The sequence below is a fragment of the Ylistrum balloti genome, unplaced genomic scaffold, assembly GCF_031769215.1.
Source record: "Ylistrum balloti isolate Yb309-2 unplaced genomic scaffold, AGI_CSIRO_Ybal_v1 Utg369568, whole genome shotgun sequence".
Taxonomy (NCBI): domain Eukaryota; kingdom Metazoa; phylum Mollusca; class Bivalvia; order Pectinida; family Pectinidae; genus Ylistrum; species Ylistrum balloti.
In genome coordinates this window covers 1,156,941-1,172,014 of record NW_026781865.1, presented here as the reverse complement: position 1 = coordinate 1,172,014, position 15,074 = coordinate 1,156,941, and the positions used below count along the sequence as shown (strand labels likewise).

Genomic DNA, 15,074 nt, shown 5'->3' with positions numbered 1-15,074 from the left:
TTCTGTGACATTTTTTTCACGTTGCGCATATTTTGAATTTAAAGACATATCACAATGAACCACAAATAAATAAAAACTATAATCAGTTTAGTAGAACTATCCAACTTCTGGTTGAAATACTGATCAACAGAGCTACAGGACACTATGAAGGGTACTAACTTATGCAAGTGTCCCTTATCAACTTCGACATACTTTTTCACTCTAGAAAATTCATTGATATACATAATCAGTAGTTGGCACTAGTCGGGTTTCAGAATCATTTTCTGACACTGGTATCAGCAAACTTTCAGAATAAAGGAAGTAATTTGTTTCGGTAACGGGTTGTTTCTTAAAAAGGTTTTCAGTATATTGTCACACATGTACACTTCAAAATAATCGATAAACAGTCTATCATTTTGCCCACTTACCTCGAACTGACACTGACTCCGCCGGGTGAATTCACCAACAAGGACAGTCTGCCATTAATTCAAGTGTTATTTCCTGACTCTTTCTTTCCATTTCTCGCCAGTTACATCTACCTTCCCTGTAGCAATATGTTGCATTGTCATACATTACTGACTGAACATCAGAACGTGCTTTAAGATACCCGTTAAGAAAACAATAAGTTTCGGAACATTTTCTTCTGGTTGGTCATAAATCAATGTGATTAACGTTCTTATTACACAACCTTGCGAAGATTTGAGTGTAATGGTTCGATGCCGCACGTGATTTGCGTAAGGAATCGACCATATTTTCGGTTGTGCTATATGTAGGCATTTTTTGTCTAAATTAAATATGATGTAAAGAGGTGACATACAGATTATAGAAAAACAATAAAAAAAAAAAAAACACAAGATGGTATCGACTTATTGTTGTAGATTTGACGACGCTTCGATTTTGTTTACCACTTACGTAACGTACAGTACACTGGTCACTTGCCTGATTAAGGTAACCGAAACTTGACTCAAATCTTGTGTTATAACATTGCTAGAGTATATCCAGAGACGTATATAACGTGTTATCTATGTCTCTGGTATATCACACACTATAAACTTGATAACATACACATTTATTTTCGATGCAGCATTGCAAGGCAAAATATTATGTGTTGTGAGCATACGTCATACAATACCTAGTCAACGAGCGTTCCATTATATTCCTGGATTTGAAATTTATAACAACCAAAAGCAAGATGGCTACCCTTACAAGAAGACTTGTCTCCAGACATACGATACAGGTTTGTAATATATTCTAAAAGAATGGAAAATGCATTTCAAGACACCATTAAGATTTTGTGGTATCACAGATAAGTGCATCTGAAGAATGCGTTTGAAATAGTGGCATGCTAACTTCTGAAATCGCAGTAAATGGAAAAATTACTGTGCCCTTGACATATTTTTACTTGCATACTTAAAGTAGTTTCCCAGTACAGGAATGTATAATTCTTCTTTACCGGACTCGTGCTTAGTTTTACACGTTGGTCTTTCACTTACTATGATCATGTTTACGTCAGCTCTGTAGTTGTAGTAGATTTCCTGATGATTTCATAGCTTGTCCAGATGGTTTTTAAAAGTGTTGGTGTTATGGGCATTAGATTAATTACATATGGTTAGGTTGTTCCACACCTTTCGTACTCTGTGGGAGAAGAAAGTTTTTCGATGGTATGTTTTAGCTTTCTGTGGCAGATTTTATTTGAATTTGTCCTTGAGTTGCTCCTTTCTGTAACTCTGTTCCATATATACCACTCATTACCTTGTAGGTCTCAATCATATCTCCTCTCATCCTGCAAAATGCAAGGGATGGCAAGTACAGTTTTTAAAGTCTCTCTGATTAAGTTAAGTCTTTCAGCCCCAGGAGCTGTTTTGTCGCCCTCCTCTGCACCCCCTTAATTCACTCAATATCCTTAATTCCGGCTGCTGACCACACTGAGCTGGTGAAATCCAAGTGTGTCCTTACAAGATTTTTGTATCAATCTGCTCTGTCAAAAATGTTACATGATGAGAAACTTATGAAAGGAACACTATTGAACTTGGCATAAAAATGTTAGGTAATAAATTGGCTGACCAGAGACCTCTTACAATATATTCACAGTTGGTGGACATAACATGATTATTTTTTTACCTTATTGACACTTTTATCTTTTATATGCCATCCGTTGGGAAAACCACAAATTTGCTTATACATGTACATGTAATACACAAATTGGCCTATTATGAATAGTTATTATTGATCACACCAAGTTAGCTACAGCTATTGTATTGATAATTAATTTGGCTGTCAGCCTTAACCATAATCAACCAATATCTTATTCAAGCTCCAAAGTTATGATTACACTTCTATTTCTTTAAAAGCATTGTCTCCAAATCACCTGATATTGACCAGTTAATTTCATGACCTGCTTAAAATGCTAGAATCTCCTGAAATAATTTGATCAGTAATTTAACTAAGAGTGTCTTAAAATTTCAAAATTGAATTTAGGATCTAATAATCAAAAAGATATTTTGACATATCTGTAACATTGGAAATCATCCTGATACAAATTTATGCAATAATTATACAATAAAAATTATTACAAGGTATTTTTTTCTAAACATACGCCAATCCTTGATTTTGAAAGTCTGTAACCAGATACATGTATGAGATGAGCCAACACTGAAAAAGCCAGTACTCTAAATATAGAAAATGTGAAGGTGCAAAGAACATTCTAATGGAGTGTGACCACATTTAACAACACATCAACATAATCAAATATCAAATGTAGTAATTAAGGAATGAAAGACAGTGGATTCTAACAATGTAGCATATGTATACACTTTCTGGTATTTGGGATTGAAAAAAAAAATGATCACAAATTTTAGCTATACATATATTGTTACGTCACTTAACTCATTAACAGAATCATCAATATTGATAGCAGTAATTTTCCTAGAAGAACAACCTCATTCAGATGATGTAAAAGATATCGTTTTTCTTTTTCAGATCCCATCAGTTTTCTGGAGAAATATAGGAACATCATCCACTTCACAGACACCAAACACCCCTAGTGATCCATCTCCACCAGGAGCTGCCTCCTCACCGTCATCAGGTAGGTTTTTTATATAGAATATGCTGTTTCTTGGGAAAGGCCCAGCAGACATCATGTTAAAATTATAAACTGAACAGAAAAAATTCAGGACTCTGAATGTAAAAACAACAGAAAAAAATTCAGGACTCTGAATGTAAAAACAACAGAAAAAATTCAAGGAGAAAATCATATTATTTCAACTTGTTAGAAAAATAATTTATCAAAATGCTCATTGCTGCTCTCCAGTCCCCAAAAGTGTCCTCTAAAGTACTAGGTCAATCAAATTTAAAAGTAACAGACTGCCTTATTTTTATTTAAAAATTCAGAAGAAATTAGAATTACTGCAGATGTTTTCTTTTTGCTACCAACAGGCCAAATTACTACATGTACTTTCAAGTCATCTTCAACAAATTTTGCACAAAAAATGTCTAAGGGGAATGTGAATTTCAGCAGGCTGATTTTGGTTTCAGACCATCAATATGAATTCCAGTCAACACTGGTGGTAACCTTTATAAATTGCCAATTTTTCTATGTCATGTTATGTCAGCTATTTCTTAATTCAAGCTATTGGCCAACATTTGTTATCAATGGTGAAATTCTTTATCAGATCTGAATGAGTTTTTTCAGCGACAGTTTAACTGTACATTAAAAGCATAGCCATGCAACCAATGTTTGGACAACATAATTTAAGTACCAATAAAAAAAAAAAAAGGTAAAATACTATTATTGATATATTATTAATATAATAAATAAATTTCATATTAAAGTTTTCCAGGTACCATGTAAATGTTTAAGTCAGTAGCCTAACTTGACAGACAAAATGGTGATGACAGCTTTATCAGATAAATTAGGGAATGTCTAAGCAGGCAAAATTAGAGGTTTAATTGATGTGAATTGTTGTCGACTGCTACTTCCTATAGAATTCATTGTAAGTGAGATGAACCATTGTGACTTGTAAGCATATTTTTGTAAGTGAGATGAACCATTGTGACTTGTAAGCATACCCGGTATGTTTATAAGTGAGATGAACCCTTGTGACTTGTAAGCATGTGTTTATAAGTGAGATGAACCATTGTGACTTGTAAGCATATGTTTATAAGTGAGATGAACCCTTGTGACTTGTAAGCATACCCGGTATGTTTATAAGTGAGATGAACCCTTGTGACTTGTAAACATATGTTTGTAAGTGAGATGAACCCTTGACTTGTGAATATAATGTTAATTATGAGATATCTAAATGTGATGTTGTTGTATATGTTTGCAGCAGTAAAAGGTCCTGAGCCCATCCTTGATCAGACTGACAATACAAAGTACCAAGCAGAACAAGTACACCATTATCATGAAATGTCTTTCTATGATATTGAGGGTGAAATGGATAAACTCCGCCTCAAACAACCATCAAACAAAGTCAAATTTGAGCCCAGTGTATGATACTATGAAAACAAATGGACACAGTCGGAAGAAATGTGTGCTTCTTAATGTTAAATTTTATGTGATCAAGAACTTAAGAGTATTTCTTATGTGAATGCACTCTGCTGTTACTGTATATAATAAAGTGGTTAGAATTGTGTTTCTGTTGTTGTATTTTATTGTCACCGATTGGTTAAGATATGTTAATAATTATTCAAAAATTAATCAAAGTCAAGCTGTTTTCACAGAGGTCAAATGCTTCTGGTCAGGGAAACAATCTTTTATATCAGCATTTCTAAGAAACATTAAATGTAAAAAGAAATATTAAATGACAATGGCAAGCTGTGGTAAACTTGTTTAACCGATTTTACGTCAATATCTTAAAAAAAAATAAATGTAGCTATTAAATTATTCAATTTTCAATGAAAATTGGGACATTATTGTGGTAATGAGGTACAACAAACACCAGAAGTAAGTTGTCTGATCTCAGGGAAGCTAATGTGTTGTGAGGTAGACTGGTTTGTATTCTATACAACCATGATGATGCTCAAAGTAACATTTCCACATTTCTTTAAAAAGGTATTAGTGATTGTGTTAATATATTGATGAATGGTTTTCATGAATAACTCAGCATTAATGAGGAAAGATTGTCACTGGAATCAGTGAAATATTAATCTTCTACTGATACAATATTACAATCAAGTGAAACACTTTCACAGTTTATATTAGTGGAATCTAGTGAGTGTAAATTTCAACTTATTTAATTTTTCTGTTTTCATGGACTTGTGATAAAAACAAAATACTTCATGTCATCTTGCCTCCAACAAGTATCTCCAGACATCTGTCTTTGGCCAGTAGTTCATGCCATAGAAATAATAAAAATGAGTATAGTATATCATTATACCAATACATCGTCCGAAAAGTATTTTCTAATAATCCTGAGAATCACAAACCACTGCTTAATAGGTATCATTGAACTATATATCTTGGATCTTCAATGGAAGTAGCAAAACCAAATCTCTACCAACAGAGTGATTGCAGCCCCTGATATATGAAAATGTGAGAAGCATATGTAGATTATGATGAGTACCGTAAAGTGGAAGAATATGTACCAGTCCCAAGCCAAAGAAATGCTCAGGTTTTTATTGTACTGAAAGGAAGTATGGAAATGGTAATGATAAGTCAAAACTGTTTTATGTTTTAATGATGAAGTAAAAAGTTTTAAAGAGATGGATAAAAACGAAGAGAAATCCATGACCAAGGTAAAAATGTTAGAAGTAACAAAGGTCAATAACATCCCGAAATAGTAAAATGACAATGCCATTAAGGAAATGATAAATTCATGTAATGGTTATAAAGCCTACCTACTTTGAAAGAATTTGGAAAACAAAAGAGGAAGGAGATCTCCATACAAAATTTGATCACCCAAAAAACTGAAAGACAAAGAATCCATCAGAACCGTTGAATCAATCTGTTGTGTAGGGAAAACAGAACTTCATGTCATGGTGATTTATCCTACCAAGTTTGAAAAATATTGGTTGAAAACTGAGAGAATAGATATCCGCAGAAGATTAACATTATGAAAAAAACAAGGGCAGTAACTCTCCAATACTTTCAAATCTAATTCCTTATTGGGCTCCGGCCCTTTAGCACCAGGGGGCCGAGACCCTCCTTTTATACAAAACGGAAAAATAGTTGAAAATAGAGATGAGATCTCTGGACAAGATTAACATTATGAAAACAACAAGAGGCAGTTTTCACGCCTGCTCTTTTTCAAAAAGCCACAGAGAGATTCATTGTGTGAGTTTGACATTCTTGTACGAGCCACCGTTTTAAGTCCCATCCAATGAACTGTGGGTTAATGGTAAGTTGTTAGTAAAGTACTGGTAGTGATCTGGTTTTGGTGTCCATACAGATGTAATTATTCTTTCCATTTCTATCTCTCACAAAAACATTCAAATCAAATTGCTGTTGAGGAATGCACAACTTCATATCATGATGATTTTCTTTACCAAGTTTGAAACAAATTGGTTAAATACAAAGAGAGGAAATCTCTGAACAAGATAAATGCTCTGAAAACAAAGAGCAGTAACTCTCAAATTCAATCAAATTGAATTGCTATTCAGGAAAACACATGTTGACGAGTGTCTTTTGTACATGTTATGGTGATTAAGCCTACCAAGTTTGAAAGAAATCTATTGAAAACAGAGAGATCTCCTTACAAAATTAACATTATGAAAACAAGAGTATCAGTAAAACTGACAAATGCTTCCTGAAAATGACTTTATTGGACAAAACTTATAACTAAGAGCAATAATTCCGTAATTAAGGGGTTACAGGTTTAATTATTCTTGTTAAAAAGCAAACAATTTAATGTTGTTCTCTAGGCAGGAAATTTTAATAAAGGGCAAAAACTCTCTAATTTAGGGGTTTAGGGCCCTGAATTCAGCACATTGCATATTGCCTTTGTATGACCATTGTAAACAACTGGAGGAGATCTCCGTTCAAATAAAAGTTAATGACAGATTGATGGAAAGACAAGCCATAACATAAGATTCTCCATAATTTGTTGGGCGTATAACAAAAAACAAGAACACTTTACATTCAGGCTTGCAGCTTTTGACTGCATTTTTAATATCACTGGAGTTTTTATACACATTCAAAACTGTCATGAATTAGTAACCTTGGTAAAATTATGAATATACAAACTTCAACAGGGATAGGAAAAATGCTCTTTTTTATATTCAAGATATTCCAGTGTAACATACAATATAGAACAGTCATGGTTTTGAAATTTGTTGATACAAAAATCCTTGGATAATTCTAGGGCACTGTTTAGTGTACAACCATCAGATCACAATGTCTTTGAAATGAAACATATCAGTCTACTTTAAAAAACAACAGGTTTGATACAAACCTATCATAGCCATCGTATCCATTGAGATCTACATGCACCTGGCATATACAATATGTTTTTTCGTACCATTGAGACCATATGGAATCATACAGAAACAACAATATTTTGATATTTCTTGGTATCAAGCTATATAGTCTGTACACGAATAGTTTAGATACCAGATACCTGACTACAAATTGTGAAACAAACCTGAAATTGAAAACTCGTACATGTACGGTGTTAATCCTAATAAGTAACTTACCATATTGCATTCCCCTTTGTACCTCCCCCTCCCCCTTCTGTTGTTGCCCTTCATCACCTCTATTAATAGACATTTTCCCTTCAATCAAATAAATACATTACCTAGACATTTTTCATCATCTAAAAAAAAAAATTGAAATCATTCCTCTTTCTCCAATCCTACTACAAAGGGTGCAATCAAGCTGACCATGTTAGATCAGATATTGACCAGCAATCTCAAAGAAAATATCGTATCAATGTGAATGATGACTTTATTGAACTGAAACCCCAAAGGTTTAAATCTTGTGCTGTTTTTCTAAAGAGTTATGATTAACTATGCTTGATTTTCTATTCTTTCCAAATACATGTGTATTCATCATAATTTTATACATATGAAAATTATTCATTAATAAATCAACAAAGTTTAATTATCATTTTTTTTTTTTTTTTTCTCTTTCCTCCTTCCTTTTCTAAATCAAATTCCTAAAGTAAGTCTTCAAGCATGCAAGTACATGTATGGAGAATAGAAAAATGATACACTAGGGTGCAGGAATGAGTTCTGAGTCTGCAATCCTTGTTTCTGACAGAAAATGAAGAATTTCTTATTAGTAGGTACCATATACTTATCATATCTAATGTATCCATATATTATTTCTTAATATCTGGTCTCTTCTTAATTCTTCATAATGGGCAATTATGGCAATTGAGAGTACATTCAGGATACTAAGGAGAACACAATTTTATCAGCCAAGATACAGTACAAGATGAAATTTAGTTTCTGAAGACACTTCATGATTGCCTAAGCTAATTGTATGAAAATCACAAGTCTCAAACTGTCATTATCGGTAGACTAAAATTATATTTACCTTTTTTCTGAAACTGAAACATTGTACATAAATGTATTATAATCACATGAAGTACATTTTTTGATGTCTCTTAACTTTTTAAAAGTATTTGAAGATATAGTTTGAAGCTCTGCCATAGAGTCTTTGTGTACAATGTGCTGCAAGCTATTGAGGAAAAGTTAACTTTTCATTACTCAACCAATTTTACAATATCAACATGACACTTTGCACTAAAGTGTATTATGATCATATCTATGATGCAACTAGTTATATTAATGATGTGATATCTCTGAAGAGTCTTTACCACATTTACTGTTGCTGATTGTCTTTGTCCGAATGCACAAAATTATCATTTCTTAGCAATCTATCAGAAAGTTAGGGCTGGTAGCAACATTGACTTCCATGGGCCGTGATAATATAATGAAACCGTAACTTTCCTACATTTAAAAAAAACCTTGCATATCTGCATTTAACTGTGCATCACAATGTAAAATATCAGAAATGTTGGCTTGAACTTTGAGAAAACTTCTGAAAAGATAAGGCTCATGGACATACAAATTGACAAAATGACCCGTTGTATACTAAATTCTTGAGACCCAGTTGGAAACAGAAATCCAGGATTAATGAATGAAATTTACAATATTGAAAAAGCACTTTGAACAGAACATTTCCATCTATGGGAAATAACACATTTTACATCAAGGATATGAAGAACATTGTTAAATTCAAAACCAATTCTACTCATTTGGTCACGAGTGTCCATAAGACTGCATTTCTCACCATGATGTGCTTTTACTGTTCTTTCAATTAAGTCCTGACCTACAAAAGTTCAGAAACCAAGATGTTTGCTATTTACAAGTTAAGTCTTCAATACAATTGAAATCTTGGTATACCATACTAGTTCAGATCTGATCTACAGAAATTAATTTCCAATCTGCTGTTATGTCATACTGACCAACAATTTCTACAAAAATGGGAGTGATATCATGATAATGATATGGTGAAATAGAATGTATTTTTTTTTTTTTTTTAAAGCACACTTCATAAGATATAGTCATCTTCTGTTGCTGTACAGCAGATCATGACTGTATCATAACATTAACACAATATATATATATCTTATTATTGTTTATTGTAACAATGGATTTTCTGAAATTTATCTGAGAAATTGCATGTTGGTTAATAATCATTTTAAACACAATTAACAGCTTTCCTGAATGATTTATTTTCACACTAAGTAATTAAAGATGAGACTCATATAAGAATTTAAAAGTTTACTTAAAAATATTTTTTAACAATTATTTTCAATATCAAAGTGGCATCCAAATAAAAGTCCGACCTATCCGAATAAATTCAAATGAAAGGATTCAAATGTGTACATGGGGGGAAAAGCAATTCACATTTTCCATACTATGTTATATTTCAATGGGTATTCGTTGTACTTGATTAATCCTGTATTGTCAGGCAGTACAAATTCATCTGTTATTCAATACTGTGTAATATAAAACATACAACAGGCCTTGATTCTAATGTTCTTGCTATATGGGCTTTGAGAAAATAAAACCCCACAAAATTACAGTAGATAAAATCGTTGTTAAATGAATTATAAATAATAAGTAACAATGTACAAATATATATATATATACACACACAGATATCAGATGCCTCATTCAAGGGAAAAAATGTAGTCTGCATTTGGTGGTTAGAAGTGAGTTACATTCTAGAACAGAAACTAAACCATTAAATAAATAAATGGGAATTTTTCAAATTAAAACTTCTGTAACCCTTGTAAATACTGATAGAGAGAACTTCTCTATAGCTTGATTGGTTGAGCATTAGACAAGAAAGTCAGAGGTCCCAGGTTCAGATCCAAGGACATAGAATAAATAATGAAATCTGTTAAAAGTTTTTACAAATAAAAGATTATTTATCACTTACTGTATTTGACCTAATAAATGCCCACTACACATACAAAAACACAAAATGTATAGGGAAATGTTTCCATACGAATAACTCTTCACATTTACACACATTTATGTTTTTGGTAAAAAGAGTGCAGATTGTATTGGCAGACTGTTCAGGCACTTACTGTTGTACCTTTTTTTACAGGTATAACTAACACGCCTTTTCTCTTTCCATGAAGAAAGATGAGGGAAAAGCGTATAGGACCAGGTGGCAGGTGGGTTTATTAAGGTGAATACAGTATTGATCACTGAGTAAAAATTGAAAAATCTGCACATTCCTATCTCTCAAAGATGGGATGAGGTGTGTGTGGGGTGTGTGTAGGGGGTAGGATTGCACTCTTCAGAGGAAGGTCACCTATTAGAGTGAATGTGAACATAACATTAAGGAGTGTGAAATATCAAAAATCATGTAAATATCTTCCTAATCTTACCCACACAATGATACATCCTTCATTGGTTCTATACAGCAAAACATTTGGTAAGATCTCTAATGATATTATCCACAGGCCATGACAAAATGTGTACTAGTCTAGCCATTAATCCAAGAGGGTGGGGCTCAAAGTCTGGTGAACCTCAATAGATAAGGGTGGGCTTATTACCAGACATTGGCTTCCTGCCAGATAAATCATGGCATAATGGAATGTAGTCAGGTGGATATCTGTACAACAGCTAGGTCTAACTAGTTTGATATCTGTTTGATTGGATGTAGTTCATTGGCATCAAGTCTAAAAGAGATAAATTTAATGATCAACCAACAGACTCCTGTTTTAACAAGATACATGACATTGGAGTATGAACAGTAAGAAACATTATGCAGCAAGATACTGTCAATGAAGAACAAACAACCTGATAATAATAATACAAAAAATTATTTGTCTTTACCAATACATCAATGGAGACAACGTTAACTGTTAAGGAAAAAAGAAAATTGGGACCTTAAAATGCTACATAATGGACAGGATCTTGGCATGAATTTCCAACACAACAGTCGATATACATCTAGGTGTAATTAAAATACCTTCACATATACAGATCACCGGTGTTAGGGGTCAGTGCCAAATCCCTGTGGTACATCACATCATTAGATAATAACCATCGACCAGCAATGTCAACATTTGTCAGTGATAAGTCTTCACAAATAATAAACAGTAACCTATTTAGTAAGAAAGCAACCATCATCATGATAGCTGAAGCAAGCCACAGAGCATTTGTCAGAGCTTCACAGCACAGGAAAGGGAATTGATAAGTTCCTGGTTTAAAATCGAAGAATTTGTAACTTTGTGACATTTTTGTGGAAATCAAAATGATAGGATTAGCGAGATCCTGCTCAACTAGGAGAAGTTACTTAAAATAACTATCAAGATAAACTAACACTTAAAATTGAATGTGAAAGGATTTATATACAATGATTAAAAGTATTTTCTGAAACGAATGAGAGAACAATCTCTGGGAACATGTAAAATCATAAACTTAATTTACTAGCTGCTTTCTAAGCAGATCCTGAGTAGCTCCTTCCATTGATAGAACATAATTGCAAGCAAGTGAGGGATAAAAATATCTTCATTAACATGATGTTGCCCCAAATTGTAGCCTATTCCACACTTGTTAACCTCCTTAACTGGTACACCATGGCAAGATATTGGTTGAAATCATAAAATTAAATCTTGGTTATAAAAACAATCACATAAGTCAATATTTCTATCAAGTTAGTTCTACTTAGAGAATTTTCAGACCACAGAATGACTTTGAAGTAGGCCTGTTGATTCTATAAAACTGCACCCTGTGCATCAATTTCATTTTGCAGGCTCCTAAGGGGCAATAAGTGACATATGAAGATCTTTAGTCGATACATTAAGGTGTTAATTTATCACTGTTGCTTTATCCATAATATTTAAAATAAATAAACCAAATTCTGGGTGGTCCATCAGGTGTTGTTGGACACAAATAAACCATTGTGGTAAGTCTAAACCAGACACCAAGAAATATTACTTGTACATGTGACTTGGAATTTCAAATTTTATGTTATCAAATGTTGAAATAAATCTCACTAAATCTCATCAACTGAAGCAGCGTCATGTTAATTCGATTATCTAGTACAACCCATTGAACTCATGCAACTGGATAAAAATTCAGACTGAAAATTTCATCTGAACATTGAACTCAAGTAAATCATACTTTAATATCGTTTCTTGAAATTACAGAAAATTAATAATATCTCTCTGATTTGTATGATTAAGTTAAGGCAGAGTTTGGTAAAAACAATATAGTATCCCTGTTACAGTTAACAAAAGGCTTAAACAGCTCACCTGGTTTTTTATTTTAACATATTTTGCCAAAAATATTTTAAAACTTTTAACTAAGCTAGGTTATAATCTTTTATACATATTTATAAAATATTCGGAGTAGTCTTTAAAATACAAAAAATTCTAATTAAAACAAATCCTGTCTTTTGTTTAAGCAGTCAGTAGAATTTTGGTCCAATAAGGGCAATATATTCCCATTACAACTGATATACAATGAAGGAGAAACAGGAGATGGTATGAATAAAAATCAACTTTAATACATACCCAAACTGTTTTTAGTCGAGATCTATATTCAGTTTACAAAACATAAGTAACTGAAAAAAGCTCTAGTAAATAAAAAAAGAAGATCAAAATTAATTTTACTTTTGTAAGTCATTTGTATCTCTTCCTATAAAGTTGATTTTCAAAATATACATAAATTAAAATAGATTAGTGAGGGAAAGAAAGTAAAAAGGTCACAAAGACTTTTGAGGGTTTAAACTCGAATATTAAGTAAAAAAAGTCATATTCATAATATCGGTTTGGTGGAGAGAATTGTAGGAAATCCATGATGTTTCTGTGTGATCTTTCTATTTGCATCTTTTGGCCAAAAGATTTTGTATCACAAGTGAGACAAATTCAAAAACAAGAACTTGTAAGAACTTCTATTATAAATTCAAAACCAAACTTGTTAAATTAAAGGTACCAATTTAAAGATATTTTGACAGGAAAATAATTTCAGATACATATGAACATGTACCACTAAAACTCTATGTTAGGATGCTGATGAGCATAACCTTAAACGAAATGTATAGCCAGGAGCCTATTTCAAAGTCAGTAAAACACCTTCAGCAATTCTGGACACATGAAATTGTGTCTTACAGACAAAATTACAATAGACAGACAGACTTTGTGCCAATTCATAAGCTCATTTGACTTTCAGGCCAGGTGGGCTAAACATGCATCAAAGTGTACACTTGATGATTCTGAATCATATTACAGAATTCATGCAATTATTCTACACTATTCTTTTATATTTACTAACAGTAAAATACTCATCTCTATTTTTTCATTTAGCTTAAGGCAGATTTTAGAATAAAAACATAAAAATGTCCCTTTGATACAAAAATACAAGTGAATACACATGGGGGACAATATAAACAAAGGGGACAATCATCCAGTGGTTTGCATAAAACTGGTCTCGTGGAGTATTCTTCCTTTGGAATTCTATAAATTTCACACACAAAAATATTAATTTACTGATTACAATATTTGAGCTCTCAATGTCATAAGTATATACAAATACAATGGCACATTCAACAGTAGCCATTGTTGATAACAACAACTTTCACATGGACGAAACTATAACCATCAGAACTCCATATCTGCATGATTGCAATATATTATAAACAATAAACAACAAGGTTAAAAAGATTGCAGTTGAAGTTTTGAATTCAACTCCTATGATACATCATCACAGTAGCTTTAAAGCTTGTCAAACAAATTACAAACAACGCCAAGAATGATACTTTTGAGCACCTTCTACCTCTGTGGAAATTAGAATCACTGTGTAGATGTCTTTTTTCATATAAATATTCATCCTGTCAACCTCCACTGAGTTAGTGTAATGTTTGAATGCACTTTTAAAACTTATATCACACCTTCTTGCTAAAGTACAAGTAATTAAAACCATCTCTTGTTTAGGCCATTGGATTCTTCTTGCAGGCACAAGGTAATGTATGCAGCCCTGCCTCATCCGTAGTTTAACACAGAAAGACATATTCTCTGAAGCACATTTGGGAACCCAGCTATTTGAAGGCCAAGAGATGTTGTTTTCATTAACAGGGCCACCCTGTTATCAGTGTCACTGTCAACAAGAAAACATAACTAAGAATTTTATAAAACTAATTCTGATAACATAAGGAGGTTGTTACCAAACTGCCACAGCCTAACTGCTCTAACACTCATTAAACTGTTAAGGGGAGCAAGGTGACACAACTTTGTCTCTGATAAAGGGCATGTTTTTGTGAGGCAAAGAATGTAGGTCCTTGCTCCCTGTACAATCATAGTGGCCAGGGGATGTCGTTGAAATCTATAGGTCCACCTAGGCCTGCATCTGCCTCTAAAAGGCTCACAATAATGGACATAGCTGCCTCGTCATTGCCGTCAGAACCATCCATATCCTCGACTGCTTGTTGTTCTGCTATGACATTCTCTATCAAGCTGGATTCAGACATCCAGCAGGATGGCATATTAGTGCTTGGCGCTGTTGACATAAAAAACAAAATACATTTGACAATGTCTACATCATGTAAAATTTCCAAGTAATTTGAATCTAATTAAAACGAAGAAATACTTTCCCAATAATTATCACATATGTCTGTACAACTGATT

The 15,074-nt window shown here is 32.9% G+C and overlaps 2 protein-coding genes across 2 annotated transcripts in view; one reads left to right on the top strand and one right to left on the bottom strand.

The window, feature by feature from the left end:
* Positions 1–1,170: 1,170 nt before the first annotated feature.
* LOC132559810 (uncharacterized) lies at positions 1,171–4,613 on the top strand. Its single transcript, XM_060224470.1, has 3 exons — positions 1,171–1,216; positions 2,959–3,064; positions 4,308–4,613. The coding sequence occupies exons 1-3, from the start codon at positions 1,172–1,174 to the stop codon at positions 4,472–4,474; spliced, it is 318 nt and encodes a 105-aa protein (XP_060080453.1). The 5' UTR covers position 1,171; the 3' UTR covers positions 4,475–4,613.
* Positions 4,614–7,056: 2,443 nt separating this feature from the next.
* The window catches only part of LOC132561955 (protein cycle-like), a 97,897-nt gene continuing 89,879 nt past the window's right edge, over positions 7,057–15,074 (bottom strand). Inside the window, exon 19 of the mRNA XM_060226712.1 lies at positions 7,057–14,946. Coding sequence (XP_060082695.1) covers positions 14,744–14,946 — 203 coding nt within the window. The 3' untranslated portion in view covers positions 7,057–14,743. The remainder of the gene's footprint in view (positions 14,947–15,074) is intronic.